Raw genomic sequence first — 18,389 nt, forward strand, 5'->3', positions numbered from 1 at the left:
CAACTTCCAAGGAATAAGCTTTGCATAAAGGGCATGACGGCATTTTTAGCACGATCATCCAGCAAATTTGACCTGATGACCTGACCTAGCACTAGGTGACATGCGTCCGAAATTTTAAGGCGTTTTGCAAAATTGTTGTTACAATTACGAAATCTTCCGCACCTGCGTGCAGCAGGTTTCCCTAAAAACGTACAAACGGCAGACATCCATTATTCTATGCCACAGAATAGGGGTTTGTTGATAACCGTTGACAAATATTTGAGCATCATCGTCTTTCTGACTTTCGGTCACCGGCCGGGGTAACTTTTTCAAACATTCTCCACCCGTGGTTAAAGTTGTGGGGGTACCGCCCCCAAGGCACCAGAGCTGGGGGGGGGGGGGACAACTTGCCCTCACTGCCGCCCCGGTTCCCGCGCTATGGGCTGGGGCAGGCCTGTGGAGTCGGTCTTCTGAGTCAGAGACTCAGTCGATTTTGGAAGCAGGTATCAGATTCGGAATCGGAATTCGGAGTCGCCGAAAATCTATCGACTCCGTAGTTCTGCCTATGCGAGGGGGACGAACCAAGGCCATCTATAGAAGGTACAGTCACTCCCCCGCCGACCAATCAGAGACAGATCCTGAGTGACGTCATCCCTGATGCTCGCAAGGGGTACTCCATTCCTTTGCAACGTAAAAATGACTAATTTCATTTGAAGATTATTGATGGCAATCTACACATACCGCTCAACCGTTGATGTCAATGGAAAGCCCAACTAATTTTCTAGCCACAAAAAAGAGCAGCAATATGCTAAGAAATGGCCGGTTTTCAAGATATAGACGATTTATGAACCCTCTGCAGCAGCAGGAAAGCAACGTAAAAATGCATCGAGCTTTTATTTTTACTATGAATAAATCATTTTTCAGTAAGTTTTTAAATATGTTACAGATTTAAGTTACAACTTTATTACAATATTTTCATTATTTGAAACTTTATTTAAAAATAATATTTTCAAAAACACTAGCTGCTGGCAAGTAGCTTGGCAGCGATTGTGGCGCACCGCGCCATTAATTGTCCTGAGACCCCCTTATGATGTCATCAAAAGTGGAGTGACATGGGCCTGGGACGAACATCATGCAATGATATGTCTGCCCTGGATATGTCTTTGTTCCCGGTTCGGGTTCCGTGTGTTTGAACAAGTGTTTGAATAGGTTGAATGCAAGGTTGAATGTAAAGGAAACGGTAGGGGAAAACTTCGCTCTGTCATGGAAATTCTTTGTTTGGCACATTCATAGAAGGCATATGCAGCGCGACTGCTACGAAATGAAATTCACACAAGTGTAGGTATATTTTTGGTGAACAGGGTGAGAACATCAACATCGTATGCCTTGAGTGTTGGACACATTTTTGATCTTTAGAAACCCGACGTTGTTGCTGATAAATCGAAGAACAGTTTAACAATATAAAATTGCCAATTGGTAAGAATTCACCTTCAACATCTGATCTACTTCGTTTGAATCCTTCCATCTCGTCCATTACACGGCTGCACTCGAGGCCATTGTTACAAGATACGCGTGCCACATGGTCACTAGCCCCGCGTTCGATGTCTCTCGGACGGCGAAGATTCTACGCCGTCCGGCCAATCACGTTCCATAAACGCAGCCGAGCCCCCACTGACCTTGAACGGGATAGGCCGGACGGCGTAGAATCTTCGTCGTCCGAGAGACATCGAACGCGGGGTAGATGTTCGTCGTCGCTCTTTCTCCATCCGATGTATACACATCTGGAACGGCCTCCCAGAAAACGTTGTGACCGCACCTGTCTTAACTAGCTTTAAAGGAAATAGTTCACTTTTAACATGGGGTTTTGAACTGGAATAGCAGTTTCGTAGCTTGAGCTGAGACTAGCTCAAATCAGGAGCTTTTACGGCTCAACGATCACCCTAGACGAAGATATTCCATTTCTCGTTCCGAAAAGAGTGCCTTGCAGAGGAATGCGTGCCTTGCACAGGAATGCAGCCACGTCATCGTCAGCCAATCAGCATGCTGCTTACAGCCAATGCAGTATGCGTAGGTTTGAATTACGCGATATGATTGGTCAACGCGTAATAAGCTTCCGCCTCAAACATTATTTTACATAGAATATAGTTCGTCCTATATTAAAATATAGAAAATAATTGTTTTTACAAAAAGGTTTTACTTTCTTTCATTATCATTTTGAGCATAAAAAATCATAAATCAATAGCAAAATACTAATTTCAGGAAAGTGAACTGTTTCCTTTAAGAGGGCCTTGGCCGATGCGTTTCGTGACGAACTGTACCAGCCTTCGGAGTAGTTGATGATGAGCAACTTCGTGTCAAATATTCTTGATTCGCATGTATTTTTTCGTATGAGCTATTTATGTGGATGCTATAACTCCAGTTGCTATCTAACCCCTCTTTACTCGCGAATTCTTATCTCAACTGGCGCATCCTTTGATCCTGGGTTCCCTTGCCTTGACTATCCTTAGGGCTGTCAGGCTTGGTGAACCCTACCAGGTGAGAATACCAGGTGAGAATACACAATAACGCCGAACGGCAAGGTTCCCGCTCCAGGCCTTGCCAATTCCGCCAGTTCAAGTTCAAGTTGACATTATTGCTGCTTCAGCTTTTTGACCATGTCAGTGTCATTTTCCACTGAAATGAGATTGAAAATTGTAGAAGCATGGCAATGGGTTCAACAAGATGCAGCACCTAGGTGGCAAAATCATACCAGCATGCATCTGATGACTGATAGTACTTAAACTTTTGCTATAAAATCAAAAAACTTCACTTGTGGTGAAACAAAACTGAAATAGAGTTAAATTCTTCCCATTCTGATCCTGTTATATCTCCTGTGCAGTTGTTTCAAATAATATTGTACTATCACCCGCAGCACTCAGTTCAGCACGGTACCAGTACCACCAAGGGCCCGCACAGCTCCATACAAATTTTGTGCCATACCTTGGTAAATCAGTAGTCAGTACTGTACAGCACAGCCACAATAGCAAAGACCCTGGACCAATGGGATCTTGTTGAGATATCCATACTCTGCTGGCTGGCTCACATTAATACAGATATGTATGTATGTATGTATGTATGTATTGACGATCAAGAGCAATCCACAATCCGTGTGGCGATTACACTCCGATTGTGGATAACTCTGATTGGAGATAAGCCATTGCATATAGATATTTGTAATTAAGACCCTGATAATTTGGTCCTGTTTTGTGTGCATGTTTATTTTATGCTGAATATGAAGATTCCCTTTGAACAGATTTTATCAGTATTTTTTTGTTATTTTCACTTGAAAAATATTTTAAACATAGAGTCATTGAATATTGAGTCATATACTTATTTACCTAACAGCTTCCTGAATCCTGTGCATAAGAATTTGTGACATATGAGGATGGGTTTAGCCTGTTTCCTTTTATTAGACATCTTTGAACAAATTGTTATTAAACTGCAGTGCAATAATAACTAATTAATTGATTTTCTGGATGGGTAAATGCCCACAGTGCCATCACTTATCAATTATCATACACATTTTTGTAGGTACTTATGTCATGTGCATATCTTAATTAGATGTTCACTATTCTCAAATTGAGTTGACACTTTATATATATGACGATAATGAATGGATTGTAATAACAATGGTTTCTAAGAAGAATGCAGTTGTTTATTTTCACAAACATGATTGGGTGTGTTGAATGAAACATCCCTATGTTTCATTGACCTCAATTTGTTTTTTCACCTAAGTTCAAGTGTATGCTTTTGTCCTCTCCTAATAACATAGTGAGTGCCTTATACATGTGCGATATGATTAACAATTTCCATCACGCTACGCAATGTTTGTTTTGTTACATAAAGCCATTGTGCGACTCGTGTCGTTTTTCTCCGGCAGACCTCTGACGAGTATAGGAGGAACTACAGCTTTGATCAGCGCCCACCAGGTGTCAGTAAAGTGGCAGTGATGGCGTCCGGCAGCACCTCGGGCACCAGCCAGTCGGCGGTCGCCTTTCGCCGCTGGGAGATGGACAATAGCATGCAGATCGTCAATGCAGTCGACGAGGTGTACCGGTTCGACCAGAAGCAGCAGCAGGATATTCTCACGGCTAAACCCTGGGAGAAGGAGTGAGTGCACTTGTATCATTGCTAGGGGTGACCTGAGCCTTTTACTGGAGAGTTCGTCATGGGACAGTGATTTCCGACGCCAAAAGCAGAGTTATTAAGAATATTATTATACCATGTGCCTTTGATATCAAGGCAAACTTAAAAGATATTCATTGGCTCTGAGGAGATTTAGATTTTTGGGTACCCTGCGTGAATATAAATGTGTCGCTTCTTCCACTAGAACCCCTTCTAATTAATTTCCCCTATCGACAGTCCGCACTTCTTCAAGGAGATCAAGATTTCAGCGCTGGCCCTGCTGAAAATGGTGATGCACGCTCGCTCGGGAGGCACGCTGGAAGTAATGGGCATGCTCATCGGAAAGGTATGTCGTTGCACCAGGTTATCTCTTGTGCATTCCTTCACAAGTTCGCTAGCCTGATCATAGCTGAAGCCTGCAGGTACACCAATAATGATGTTAAATTACTCCTCAGTGATTTGCTGCTAGGGTCGTGCGTCATTAATGTCCAGATCACGAAGTTTCGTTTTGCTCTTATGTGTACGTACATTCATTTGCATTTTTGAGTTTACTTGTATACTCGTATGTTGTGTTTTTATGTGTTTTATTTGGTAAGCTCGTCGTCTTTGGCCGACCCCCACTAAATGCTCGTATAGCTGTTACCACGCCAACGAGTGCCTCAACGTATAGATTATATCGCCTCCTCCATCTCGTCTCCACTGACTACTCCCTTCTATCGTCTCTCCAGACTCGTCTTCACTTCTCAATGTCAACTCCTTCTCAAAGTTTCCCTTCAAATCTGACACCTTCGTGACGGTCTCTCCAGGTGGACGGTAACATTATGATGGTGATGGACTCGTATGCGCTGCCCGTGGAAGGCACTGAGACCCGTGTGAACGCGCAGGCTCAGGCCTACGAGTACATGGCGACCTATATGGAGCGGGCCAAACAGGTATAGTTGGCTGGCTGCGGCCGTGGGAGGGGGTGATTGGTGTCGTGTGAGGTGATGGGTTCAGAAAAGTCTGGAATGAAATCTATTGGACATCTAGGGATTGGTGTTTTTCTAATGTATATGTAGTGGTGCTCGACTTACATTATCATATGCCTCGAAAAATAACGATAATAACGAAAATAACGTAAAACTATCTTTACCCAAGGGTGTTCATGTTTCATCAACATTTAATTTTCCCCGTCATTCTTCCACTGTTTGCCTATCTGCTACCCGAGCAGCCAATCTCCCATGTCCCCCGCCCCTCCTTCCCGACCCCACTCTGCCCGACCTCCTCTGACCTGATCCCTCTCCCCACCCTCTCCGACCTGACCCCTCTCCCCTCTCCCCTCCCGCAGGTTGGCCGACTGGAGAACGCCATCGGCTGGTACCACTCCCACCCCGGCTACGGCTGCTGGCTATCCGGAATCGACGTCTCCACGCAAATGCTCAACCAAAACTTCCAGGAGCCGTTTGTGGCTATTGTCATTGACCCTGTGCGGACCATCTCAGCTGGAAAGGTCAACCTGGGCGCATTTCGGACGTACCCTAAGGTGAGTGAGGTGTACAAGCTCGGGGAGGGAGGGACGGTCTTTACGCGTCGATAAGTCGGTATTAGCAATCTCAGCTAGTTAAAAACAACCGTGATATATGTGAAATCCAACGGGGTGGGGTCTCACCTGATAATGCTCGGTGTACCTCTTTCTGAATTCTGATTCGGTGTTTTAATTTAGCTCTATCCGCGGTAATACAAGCAAAGTGAGCAACATGTTTTATCAAACTCTCCACTGATCCCGCCCCTTCTCCCACCATCGCAGGGCTACAAGCCGGCTGACGAGGAGCCATCCGAGTACCAGACGATTCCTCTGGAGAAGATCGAGGACTTTGGCGTCCACTGCAAACAGTACTACTCCCTGGACGTGTCCTACTTCAAGTCGGACCTGGACCGGCGGCTGCTTGACTCGCTGTGGAACAAGTACTGGGTGAACACACTCAGCTCATCAAACCTGATCACGGTTAGTAGCGCTGACTGTGTGGGGAGGGAGGGGGAGGGGAGCTGACCGGTCGGTACCGCTGCGGTGGGAGGGGGGGGGGGGGCAGACATTGACCGCGGATCCGTAGACCGGTCTGTGCTAGCTGAATAGTTTGGGGATTAAGTGTAATTATGCGGCGGTTATTTGAGGGTTATCTGCTTGCATGGTTTGTAAGAATGTTTTTTTCGCGATTGACAGTGCACAGCGTTGGAGCTTCCGTTTTGAAAGACTAAAAATTGTCTTGTTACGGAGCGAGCGAAGCGAGCGGAGTCTCATACTGAATTAAGGGAAAATCCTGAGTATGAGCGGCCGGCCGGCCGTGGGGACGCTCTTCAAAAGCTAATATCTTAGGAACGGGACATCCGATTGACAAGCGGTCTTCTTTACTGAATGTCACTTGGACGTAAAAGTTATGTGGTGTGATGGCCACCATGCGTTCTTGCCAAACACCGCACGTGGCGCGTGGTAAAGTTGGACATTTTTTAAGAACCCCCAAAATTGCAACCTCAATAACGGCACAACGGTTGGGCCGATTGAATTGAAACTCGGTACACAGTTAGGTCTCCATCAGATAATGCATCTGCATGTGTTAAGGTTGGGGTGCTACAGCACGTGCGCACGTGCAGGGGGCGCTCCCAGATCTCGAGAACGGCTGGGCCGATTGCGCTCAAATTTGGTACACGGTTGGGGACCAGTTAGTAGGGTGCCGTGCAAAAGTCAGTTTGGACCCCGCTTGCACGTGCGCACGTGCAGTGTGCCGCTTCCAGATCTCGAGAACGGCTAGGCCGATTGCGCTGAAATTTGGCACATCGCTAAAGACCGGTTAGTAGGGTGCAGTGCACAAGTTAGTTGGAGGTACCCCCTCGCAATTTCGCACGTGCAAGGCCCATCCTCTCGCTCGCTCCGTTGGTCGCCCAAAAGGCGTTTTACTGGTGGTAGCGTGGTGTCATTAATTCCCCACTAAGTCATTCTTTTTCCTATGGCCAGATTTTTGGTTGTGGAATTACTGATATCCTTGTCCGCCACACTAACTAGGAATTTATAGATATAACAGCATTACATGATTATGAAATGGGCCCCATAACAGTTGCTATAACATATGTAAATTGTTTCTTCACAAGAAACCTTACTTCTTCCCTCGCAAGTGGACTATTTTGTTTCAATCTCGCCCCTCTAAGTGCAATGTGCCTGACAACATTACGTATTTTGACTCTGCACATTGCCGTGGTCAAATTGACCGCACACCTTTTTAACTAATCGATATCGATCGCAAAACTTTTGCTGCCTTATTTTTAACAGAATGTTTGGGACTGGTGCTGCCCTCACATGGTATTTAGTTATTTTTATTTACTATTAACCCTAGAACGCCTAGGGGGGGGGGGGTTGTATCAACCCCCCCTGAGGTTTTTTCGAAGTGCACGCTAAACGGCTTGTCGTAGCGGGCTGAAATTTTCAATACCCTCTGGGGCAACCTTTGCGCATCTTTTGCTGAAAAAAATTGATCGGGTCATGTCAGGTCACGGTGTTATGACGTCATAAGAGGTACAGCCTCCGGCCGGATTTTCACAAACTGAGTGCCAACGCCCGAGGTTTCCTGCCGGTGGTACGGACATCGGTTGATGGATCGTGATGAAACTTCCCATGCATGTTGGGGCAAGTATTGGCTATCATATGGTATAAGAAATTTGACCGGGTCAGGTCAGGTCACGGAGCTATGACGTCACAAGAGGAACAGCGTCCGGTACTATTTTTGAAAAGCGCCCGAACCACTATTTTGCTAATTCTTGTCACCTCAAGGGGAATATGCAGCAATATTAGCTTCTATAGGGAGCAAATGGACCTCCCAAATCCAAAAATACAATCAGATTTCAAAAATTTAAATTTTGATTTTTCGAATTTCTGCCGCCGACTGTGACCTTGCCGACTTCCGGCGCTCCCAACGCGCCATTTTTAGAGCTATTGAAACGAAATACATACCAAACGATAGAGAATTGATCAAGGAACACGATAGTGAAGGTTTCAAGTCGATATCTCCCACCGTTTTGCCGCAATCGCCGCCGAAAGTTGAAAAAAGTCTATTTTCCCGAAAATTTGACCTTTGACCGGTCAAAAGTAGGTCAAATGTTGACCTAGGACCAAAATATATACCACCAATCGCGAGATCTCGTTGAGAGCAATCCGTTGGTTTTTTCCGCTAAGCTCTACGACCTTCCGTTTCGAAACGCCAGGGGGGGGGGTCGTAACAACCCCCCCCCCCTGGTCGTTCGTGTTATGAGAAATGGCCTGGTCGTGCGAGGGTTAATATAGGAGCAAACAACCTTATAGTCGACGCGCCCGTAAACCGCACTGATTAACCTGTTAGTATACAACTATACAAGTCACCTGTTAGGAAGCTTTTAGTATCGATTCTCTTTTCACATTCTCTGTAACATGGCCTGTGGCTACTTTGGCGAGCAGCAGGCGTGCGCAACTTATTGGTACGATTCTGTGTGTTGGCTTTGAGCTGGCACTCACCCGGTGATCAATGGTAATGCCTCCTCCAAAAGCAGCTCAATGCCTGGTATCAAGCACCTCAGCCCGTGACAGCTCCCCGCCACCTACCCGGTTATTTGGCTGTCTGGTTCCGCTTCGGAACAAACATGGTAACTGGTCAGTAGGTATGTGTTCACGAAGACAGTCTGCAAGCCGTAATCGACGATCTGGTGCTTTCAGGTGTGTCTTGTTGCATCGAAGAACATTCGCTGTATTATAGGGCAAACTAGGTAGTGTCGCTTTTGTTCCACGTTACTGCAGCCTGTAGCGTGAAGAGGATATCCAGGGGTCTTTGGTAGCCCAGCGGTGTAGCATCATAAGGTATACTTTATTGCCTTCCTCATAAAAGAGGACGATTTTTTCATTGATGTATTTTACAAAGAGGGTGACACACAGTTATAAGAATCATGTAGGTAATCGTTCCCTGCTCGTACAATGCCACAGTCGTGTGTCTCTTACTTTGGCGTATGCGAGCGAACGCTGTCAGCTGCAGCTATGGTTTTGACAGATGTCTTGATGGACATATCGATCCATTGGTCTAGTTCGCTGGGTTTATGAGCGGTCCTGAACTACGCTGCCGGCAGTTTGTGCTCTGCATATGCTCGATTCAAAGGAATTTCAACGATGCTAAAACTATGTACTGAATATGTAGCTTTACCAAGCAAGTAAAACATTTATGTGCATTTTCATACCCTGGTGAGTTGCAGCTCGGCTACGAAATAGATACACATGGAATGTGAATTATGGGAATATGACCATCATTATACGAGCTCGTACGCTATAACGGCTTCAGCGACCTTTGCTGACATTCGTATATGTTGGATAACTTTTATAGGTATTTTGTGTTTGTTTCCAACTACAGATATTTAAACCAATGGTTAAAAAGCAAGACAAGTCACGCAAAACTAGTTAGATGTTGTCATTCGTCTCTCTGCCGTGTCCATTTGAGACATAAGCCACAGAGTGTTTGATCTACACATCGCTGCCTTTATGACATGCTGGGGCGGCCGAACTTTGTGGATCAACTTTATGTGGAGTGCTGAGTACTGTTTGCTGTCAGAATCCATTACCAGCGGTCTTTGAACGAGCTGTCACCGGGCCGCAAAACGGCGACGAGAATAGGCTAGGGCGCGTCATGCAAACGACGAGCTGTCTGCACAGCAGCAGCGGGCTAGTGGGCGACGTTTAGAAGTGATAGTTTTTTTTTTTTTTTAGATGGACCCAATATTTTTAGAGAATCGATATCATGTAACTCAAGATATATGATGTTTGGAAAATTCAGCACTGTGGCTAGGGGACCAAACGACGGTGGATGGAGGGAATCTTTGCCGCTGTACATAGTATAGTTGATGATATTGAGCTGGGACAGGGGTAGGTATTGTTTGGTTAAATATAACACCAGCTTTGCTTATTTTCTATGTTATCTTTCGGAAGACATTAGTCTGCTTCGCAATCTGTCTAAAGCACTAAATAATACATATGACGACCAAAATAGAAATGGCAATGGAAATCATGCCCGTCTGCAGTGCTGACAACCAAAATGTTTATCTTTTGAAAATAAGAGGGTGGCGTAAATTACGAAGCGTGACAGGGTAGTATCAAGCTTCATTGTCAGCTAGTATGGCGTGTCATGATTATTTGACGTGATAGGATATGGTCATGTTTTTATGGATCCAACTAGGGTCAAAGGACCAACTTCAAACAGGCTCCATCAACCGGTTTATCGAGACTATATTTTGCCACTGCTGGCTGCGTCCCTTTTTATTCTGCCGGTCAAACTGCATTCCCATGATTGTTTTTCGTCTCACTATCAGACAAGACATACACAGTTTTACTGGGATGATTAAATGCGCCTGCTTCATCAGTCCAATTATATTTCCTGGCCAGTAGCGGCGGAACACCTTCAATTAAAGGGACCCTCCCACCTTCAAAAAAGTTAATGAATTGGCATGAAAGTGATGTCCCTTGGTTCAGAAAGAGCGAAAACAAATATCTACCAAATTTCACCGAAAAATATTCACTGGTTTTCAAGATATTAGGCTTTTACTTTTGTTTACTTTTTGGGATCTCCCCTGTTACTAGCGACTTTATTTGGACGCAATAATTTGGCAGCCTTAAAGTGCGGCAGACGTTGCGCGCAAAGCAGCGTATACCACCACGTGTTAACGATGGTTTTAGTCTAAGATTTAAAAATCGTTAGATCTCCGCTGACGTCACAAATTCTAAGGGGGCATTCCAATGCATTAGCCCCTTAGAATCCGAAAACTGCAAGTTTGAAATTCCATATCTTCGAATTAAAGCATTTTTCGATGTTGTGAGTGCCCAAACCGGTATTTGCAGGCCATGGCCACCAATTTGGCTATCTCAACTCAAAACTAATGTTAAGGTGGGAGTGTCCCTTTAAGGGGGGTGGGTGGGTGCACTGCCAACTTTTGGTCCCATTTTTTCCATGCAACGCCCATAGGGCTAAAGTGAAATTGCCAAAATCAAAGGGGGGCACGGTGCCCCGGTGCCCTTCCCGTTCCGCCGCCTATGTTGCTGGCGATGACTATGATAATTTCTTACATTATCTCTGAGCAGACGCAATTTCGTGCTGTCATTGCGCTTGTGAAATGGCTGCCATTTGGGAAAACCGAGTCGTTGTTAGCGTTCCCCTGCCTTCTGGAGTGGCAAATTATGGGTTTCGTGTCCGCTCTGGTTACGGTAGCTGGGGTCATGGCTGCACTAATTTAACGGCATAACGAGGGGGTGATCATAGGACCTCGCAGGGGTGCCTATAGTAAAATGTGGTTTCTTGGCATGGCTGGGATTCTGATACTTTTGTGGCAGCCATTTCCATTGTTTGGGCGTTTTTATTTACGTAAAGGTGCTTAAATGTGACTACACTTCTTTTTCGGAATGCACTTTCAAGATCTAAATAATCATTCTTTATGGGTATTCCACTAGTAATTAATAAAATAGGTATCGATATAGGTATATTGATAGCTTTAGAATCGATAAAAAGATGACAGCAGCATCAAGATGCGCAGTTTCAGAGGACTGCAAGACACCCAACCCATGCTGTTAAATGCTATCATTCTCGTCGGTAATTTATTCAGTGGCCGATCAATAACTAATTGCCTTAAGTGGCACTGTCTCAATGATGAATGACAAAGCATCTCTCGGTTCGTAGGCTTGTGAATTAACTACGAACTTGATGCCATGCTGCCCTTCAGAAATGTCAAATATATGGTAACTGAAATTATTCGGCGTCTATGCGAGTTTTGTGTTGTAGATGATGGTTTCTAGTGGGACTAAAAAAGTTAAGTACGTTTAATTAGTGTATTTGCCATCTAATCCAATACAAATGCACCGGATGTGGAGTTCGATCTCATTTCATACGATGACACTGGGACTGTGGGAGTGTGTAGCAACTAGCAGCGCCTATGCGTATGATGTAGATTGATTGCAGGTTGTCTTTACCGCATTCCTTTCTAAATTGATGTCTATATAATGAGAATATTTTTAGGGAAGCGAATATGTCATGCGTAATAGAGGGATGGGGTAGGAGAAAATAGATTTTTTACACCTACACAACATAACATCAAAGCTATGCTCCTGTTCGTCCCATTTTCTTTACACTTTTTACCTTCACTCAGATGCATGAAGAAACGAAAACGCAAACTTTACGCCCATCGCCCTTCTGCGTTTGTGCGTACCGTTGACAGCACTGCGCGTCAGCTGCAAACACAGCTAATGAACAGATCTGCTGTGACGTAAACTGACGGTGACGACGGACGGAAACCATGCTCCGCGGACACCCTCTGTCGGTGTCCGGATCCCGCGAGGCCTGTATCCTGTATCCCTAGCTCTGTGGCGGTGTTTCAGAGCTCCCATGTTCTCTTGTCACGTTGACCTGACGGTTCACGGAATCCCTACGGTCCGTGACCTTTTCTATCGCCGTGGTGGGATATGATACCGTCTGGACTGAGTCTTGGTGCTGCCGAGAGATGGTACCGAGAATCCCAGTCAGTGTCCTAAAATTTGTCGATTTGGGTGGGAAACAACATCCAAATGATGACCATTTTCCACTCTCATTTCAAATCTTTGAGAGCGATTTTCCACTCCCAACCTCAAAAACGAGGAGTATCTGCGTGCATGGTCGTAAACATCATATTGAAACATGTAATACAAGCTACATTCTACCACATGTGTGTGGTGTTGCATGCTATCAATCCGTGTTCCCTTCATTCTTACCACTCCCACCTGTTTTTAGCTTTACCCGACCGGCAATTTTCCACTCTCATCTCCCTAGTAACTGAATAATTTACCCCTCCGACACCCAAACCAAAATATAATTCTGGGACACTGATCCCAGTGGTAATGGTAGTGTGGGTTCCGCAATCCGCATTTCACAGGCTGGGTTACATCGTGGTGGCTGTTCTGGCACCTTGGTGGCCGCTGTCATGACAGGTGGTATATCGCTGTTGGCTCTCATGACACCTGTCATTTTGGGAACTGTAATAGCGGTAGTCGTCAGCCGCCGGCCGCTCTTCTTAGACCTGTCACCGCCCGGGTGCTGCCATGACGGTCATCACCGCTCGGGCGCTGTCATGAGACAGTTGTCGGTCGGGTGCTGCCATGACGGTCATCACCGCTCGGGCGCTGTCATGAGACAGTTGTCGGTCGGGTGCTGCCATGACGGTCATCACCGCTCGGGCGCTGTCATGAGACAGTTGTCGGTCGGGTGCTGCCATGACGGTCATCACCGCTCGGGCGCTGTCATGAGACAGTTGTCGGTCGGGTGCTGCCATGACGGTCATCACCGCTCGGGCGCTGTCATGAGACAGTTGTCGGTCGGGTGCTGCCATGACGGTCATCACCGCTCGGGCGCTGTCATGAGACAGTTGTCGGTCGGGTGCTGCCATGACGGTCATCACCGCTCGGGCGCTGTCATGAGACAGTTGTCGGTCGGGTGCTGCCATGACGGTCATCACCGCTCGGGCGCTGACATGACGGTCGTCACTCGGGCTCTGTCAGGGCAGTCGTCACCAATTAGACGCTGTCACACTCACGACCCATCGCCCCGCAGCCACTCGTCCGCCGTATTCTGTCCAGCGTAGATATTGAAGAAAGCCCTAGCCGACGGGAAGTGATTACATGAGCGCGGTCCCCTCATCGTCAGCCACGCCTCCGTGACCTGGGTCCGCGACGGATCTTGGACGGCCATTAGGACGTGCCGACATGCTCGTAAGACCAGGCACGTGATTGGTGTACCGCGGTGGTAGACTGCGCACGAGGCCGTTGGTAAACACTGCTGCTTGGTACGAGCAATGTCTGGTGCGAGGTGTATCTTGGTTCGAAAATCCTCAGCTGACGGGTTGAAGTGGGAGTGAAAAAGAGTGTCAGGACTTCTCGCTGATAAGGGACTGTCGACTGACCCCATTTGATTGGTCTACTGAAAGGAATGCCCGATATGAGAACCGATATGGGTATGTATTTGGCTTTAGTAACGCTCCTGTTTGAACTTTGAGGTTTCGCTACCCGGTGTTCCTATCTCATCTCTTTATCATCAGGCGACGTGCCTTGAGCGGCGCGGGTAGGCTATCGCCTATATTTTCACAAGAGGGGAGGCGCAATGGCTCAAAGTCAGGATGGCCGAGCGGTCTAAGGCGCTGCGTTCAGGTCGCAGTCTGGTTCTCCAGGCGTGGGTTCGAATCCCACTTCTGACAAATCTATTGCGTCTGAACGGTCAGTGGTCACTGGTCAGTGGTCATTGGTCACAATGGGTGTCCTTGACCTTGTCTGCGTGGGGCTTCGCGCTCCAGCCGCATTGATCGACCGGTGGAGTTTGGACACAAATGTTTGTCAGTAAAAATAATGCGTTAAGTTTTAGAGTATATCTTTGGTCACACGGTGACCTCGTGAATAGGTCAGGTCAAGCTGCTTTGACCGGGTTATTCCAAGCATTCATTGCCCTAAATATGAGCATGTTGTGCGCGCTCTAAGAAAGCAATGCTTAAGATTTTAGTATGCGGACCGGTTCTTCTGAGATCATCCATATTTTCGTCTACTTGGGCTTTGACGTGGTGCTTTGCTGACTCCGTTCAGTAACCTTATATCACTTAATCGGTGACCCGAAACTGTCCGGGTAGGTATGTTTCGAAATAATTGTCACAAGTTGTGTGACACAATCTGTTCAGTGTATCCAGAGCTATTTGCGAAGACTCTGTGACATTGCGTCAACCCCGTATGCCAGATATTTGCTCTAAGAACAGGCGTCATAACACGCTCTATTTCGTATATAACCAGGACTGAATTGATGAAGTGATGGTCACACTCGTAAGTCACATTGTTTTACTGATAGTTACACGTGTTTGAAAGGATGATGATGAATTATGCTAAAGAATAGAGTTGTATTGTTTGGGGGAGACGCCACGCCTACATGTCGAGTGTACAGTGAGATGAGGGGACATTTGAACGATTGGATAGTACGGGAACCGTAGAGGAAGATAGATTTGGATGCGAAGATCAACACCCACTCGTGTCGAAGTCGACATTTATGATCCGTGCTTTTGTCGCCGACATGGGCAGATTTTGTACTTTTCTTACTTCCGAGGGTAATAAGAAAGTTTCAGATTATCAAACTGACTCTAGTTGCGCGTATACCAATCCCGTCATTTCGTCCCTAAGAACTGCGTTGTTGAGCTGGAGCACCTACCCCAGACAGCATGACGGTGTCCGACACAAGCCGACGTGCAGCGCGCGCTAAAAATGGCGCGCCGTAGCTCACTGTATCTGATGGACGATGAACGCACGGCCGTGCACCGTCGACAGCATACATTGCCTTACAGCTAGCCTGCTCTGCACTGTGCACAAGGGTTCTGGGCGTGTCTGCCGTATGCGCTCTGCACACCGTCAAAATATTCATTGAATCGGTGCGTGCAGGCCGCACGGGTCGAGTGTGCCCGCTTCAGGCGCAGCGCGTGATCTGTAGACATATCGACAACGCTAGGCTTGCTGTCTGCTGACGAGACAGTCATATTGGTCGATCATTCATTCGTGTAGCAATGTATGATCACCACCCTTGCTGGAAAGGATTGCTGTCCGCTTGTTTAGGACTTTATCGAGATCATATCGAAAGATTATCGGCTGCAATTTTTGTTGTCGCCTTAAGACCTACATTGCTTTGTTTTGTAAACAGGTTTTTGCTCCTGACTGAAGTGCCACTGTGCCTACTTGCATAAACATGCGTTGTATTTTCGAAACTACGTCAGTAACTACCGTGCAGATTCCTTTCTACGTTCCTTGCCGCCTTACCTACTCTGCGCCCCGATAAAACTACAGTCACACCTCCCCCACGCTCCACATGTGTCGGTGCCAGCTCAACAAACACGTCAGCTCCCCGGCCGCGCCTGACGACTCCACATGTTACAGAATGCCGAGTACACGACCAACCAGATACGCGACCTGTCCAGCAAGCTCGAGGTGGCGGAGAACTCGTGCACCAGAGCCTCCTACACCGGACCCGTGGCGCCAGATGTGGTAAGGAAGTCTGACCCTCGCCGACGATCTGTATTTAGACTCACTGGGGTTGTTTAATGGACTGATACTGGTTATGAATGTTGTTTGACTTCGTGGCCTCGGTGATGTTTTGCAAAATAAGTTGTTTTGGAAAGTGGGTTGGCCCCGCCTAGTTCCCAGTGGCATTTGCTGCATGTAACCGCCGCTAGGTGTTTTGCTGTTTGTTCCCAAAGGCCTCGACTGCTCCCGTCGGACTTTTCCAAGCTGCGTGTTTTGAAGTGAAATATAACCGGGCGCCCATCGCATGTAATATTGTACTGCTTATTTTCAACTTAACGCTCCTTTTACCCATGGAACCAATGTTCTATGCAAGCGTGATGCATCTTATGTCAGCGTTAAAAACAGTAGTGATGCTCGCCAGAGTTGTCGGCGATGATATATCTTGCTGACGGCTGCAAAGATCAGTTTATAAAATATTCCCTGAGAAATGGCTCTGCTGCTGTTCTGGAATTACTACGGTGCCAGCTTGTTTGACAGTGCTTTGTCTTCTTGATGGCTGCCACTTGCTGAAAACATGCCTGCGCGGTTACCGCATTCCCACGCGCTTTATCACTTCTGCGGCAAAGTTATGACGCTGCTTTCTCTGCAATCCGTTTTAAACCAACCTGCTCCCACCATATCAAGCTGAGCAACACTGCTGACTCTTCTCTGCCGTCGCCCTGCAGGATAAGCCGATGGAGGACAAGCTACTGAAGGCGCACAAGGACACAGAGCGTACCACCATTGAGGTCATCCACGGCCTGATGGCACAGGTCATCAAGGAGCGCGTCTTCAATCAGGTGTCGCCGCCCACCGTGCAGTGACTGCTCAGTGAACGCGCAGTGAACGTGCAGTGAACGCGCAGTGAACGCACAGTGACCGCGCAGTGAACGCAGTGACCGCGCAGTGACTGGAGTGAACAGTGAGTGAACTGGATTCGCAGTGACATGGCTAACCGCCCAGTGACCGAACCGAGCAGTGTCACTGTAGTGATGACACTAACTGTGCAGTGACTGGTCCGCGGGTGGTTTTGCTGCGATGTCCACTGTGATGAACGGTAGTCTAAACTTGCTGAAGTTCCCAGCTGAGCCTGCCGAAGCGGTGGATGAACGAAGTCCCGTGTTGCGACCGAGCGCTGCACAGTGACCCGTCGCCCGGTCTCTCGTCTGTGTCATTGGCGACGGGCCACTGTCTCAATGTTTGTGCTCTGTGCTCCGTTTTCCGTATCTCATTTCTATACACACATGCAGCGAGTGCCCCTGATCCGCTGCCGGGACTGGGCGGGTGCTGGGGCGGCGCCAGCGGACTCCCATGCGACAGCGACCGATCAGATACGCGGTCGGCCCGCGGGACATGGGCCAATATAGGCGAGGGGCGGCTCAGATTACTGCGGCCCGCCCCCTCCGCGTCCCCCTCTCCCTCCCGCCCCGCCCCGTGCAGTGGGGTGTGTCCACTCCAAGACGGACTGGCCGGGACGGCTGTGCTACCCAGTGTATGTACGGTACTGCCGCGGGAATAGCACTGGCCGTGACGGAACAGCGCCGGTCACTCCTGGTATGTGGAGATGACGATCGAACCGTGATGTGCTCAGTAGGTGATCGATGACAACTGTCTGCCGTGAGACGGCTGAGAAGAGATAATAATAAAAATATGTGGATTTATTGGAGAAGTGTGTTTGTAAGTTGATTTTGGTTGATGTCGTACAGCGTTGCATAAGTTAATGGGACGAATTCATAGTCTAGTTTGATGCGTGTCTTTTACGCGTGCCACAGACAATCGCATCACCAGTTAATCGATAAGAACCAATGGACGCATATTATGGAGACGCATAGTTATCGTGGATTATCGAACATTGTAGCCCGAGCCGCGTTTCCTATGTTCCCAAGTTTCCCAGTTTCTTTTGTGTGCATGTAGGTATATGCATAATGCATTTGCATGACATTGCTAATTGACATTTTGCTTTAGGTGAATTGCCTTTTTGTGTCCCTTGTATGCGCATAAATGGCATTGCTTTGACTAATTTCGTTATCGGCATTAGCCAGTCGTATGTCCTAATAGCTCCGGTAGGACATCGAACAACGTTTAACCCGCGCCCCGTTGGGCTCTGCCGAGCAACGCGCCCCGTTGGGGGGGGGGGCATTTTGCCCCCCCCCCCCTAAGATCTCGAGAA

The 18,389-nt window shown here is 47.3% G+C and overlaps 1 protein-coding gene and 1 non-coding gene across 5 annotated transcripts; both read left to right on the plus strand.

The window, feature by feature from the left end:
* Window positions 1-1,169: 1,169 nt before the first annotated feature.
* Window positions 1,170-17,888, plus strand: LOC122393423 (COP9 signalosome complex subunit 5-like). Of its 4 annotated transcripts, XM_043389405.1 has the most exons (9): window positions 2,377-2,527; window positions 3,899-4,128; window positions 4,381-4,489; window positions 4,950-5,075; window positions 5,471-5,665; window positions 5,930-6,127; window positions 16,094-16,201; window positions 16,906-17,066; window positions 17,100-17,888. In XM_043389405.1, the coding sequence occupies exons 2-8, from the start codon at window positions 3,968-3,970 to the stop codon at window positions 17,041-17,043; spliced, it is 1,035 nt and encodes a 344-aa protein (XP_043245340.1). In that variant the 5' UTR covers window positions 2,377-2,527; window positions 3,899-3,967; the 3' UTR covers window positions 17,044-17,066; window positions 17,100-17,888. The 4 variants fall into 4 exon arrangements, with proteins under 4 accessions (XP_043245338.1, XP_043245337.1, XP_043245341.1 ...); XM_043389403.1 differs by lacking the exon at window positions 2,377-2,527 and adding an exon at window positions 1,170-1,455 and having other exon boundaries at window positions 16,906-17,888; XM_043389402.1 differs by lacking the exon at window positions 2,377-2,527 and adding an exon at window positions 1,712-1,750 and having other exon boundaries at window positions 16,906-17,888.
* On the plus strand, window positions 14,305-14,388 carry Trnal-cag. Its single transcript has one exon. It is a non-coding gene; the product is annotated as a tRNA-Leu (tRNA).
* Window positions 17,889-18,389: the final 501 nt, after the last annotated feature.

This window comes from Amphibalanus amphitrite, unplaced genomic scaffold (assembly GCF_019059575.1).
Source record: "Amphibalanus amphitrite isolate SeventyFive unplaced genomic scaffold, NRLGWU_Aamphi_draft 000534F_arrow, whole genome shotgun sequence".
Lineage (NCBI taxonomy): Eukaryota > Metazoa > Arthropoda > Thecostraca > Balanomorpha > Balanidae > Amphibalanus > Amphibalanus amphitrite.

Bases quoted from the DNA above. Each gene is read 5' to 3' on its own strand.
- LOC122393423 (XM_043389402.1), top strand. From the start codon at position 1,721: ATGTTCGTCGTCGCTCTTTCTCCATCCGAT. The intron at 5,076-5,470 runs GTATAGTTGGCT...CCCCTCCCGCAG, and splicing joins ATATGGAGCGGGCCAAACAG to GTTGGCCGACTGGAGAACGC. The intron at 16,202-16,905 runs GTAAGGAAGTCT...GTCGCCCTGCAG, and splicing joins GACCCGTGGCGCCAGATGTG to GATAAGCCGATGGAGGACAA.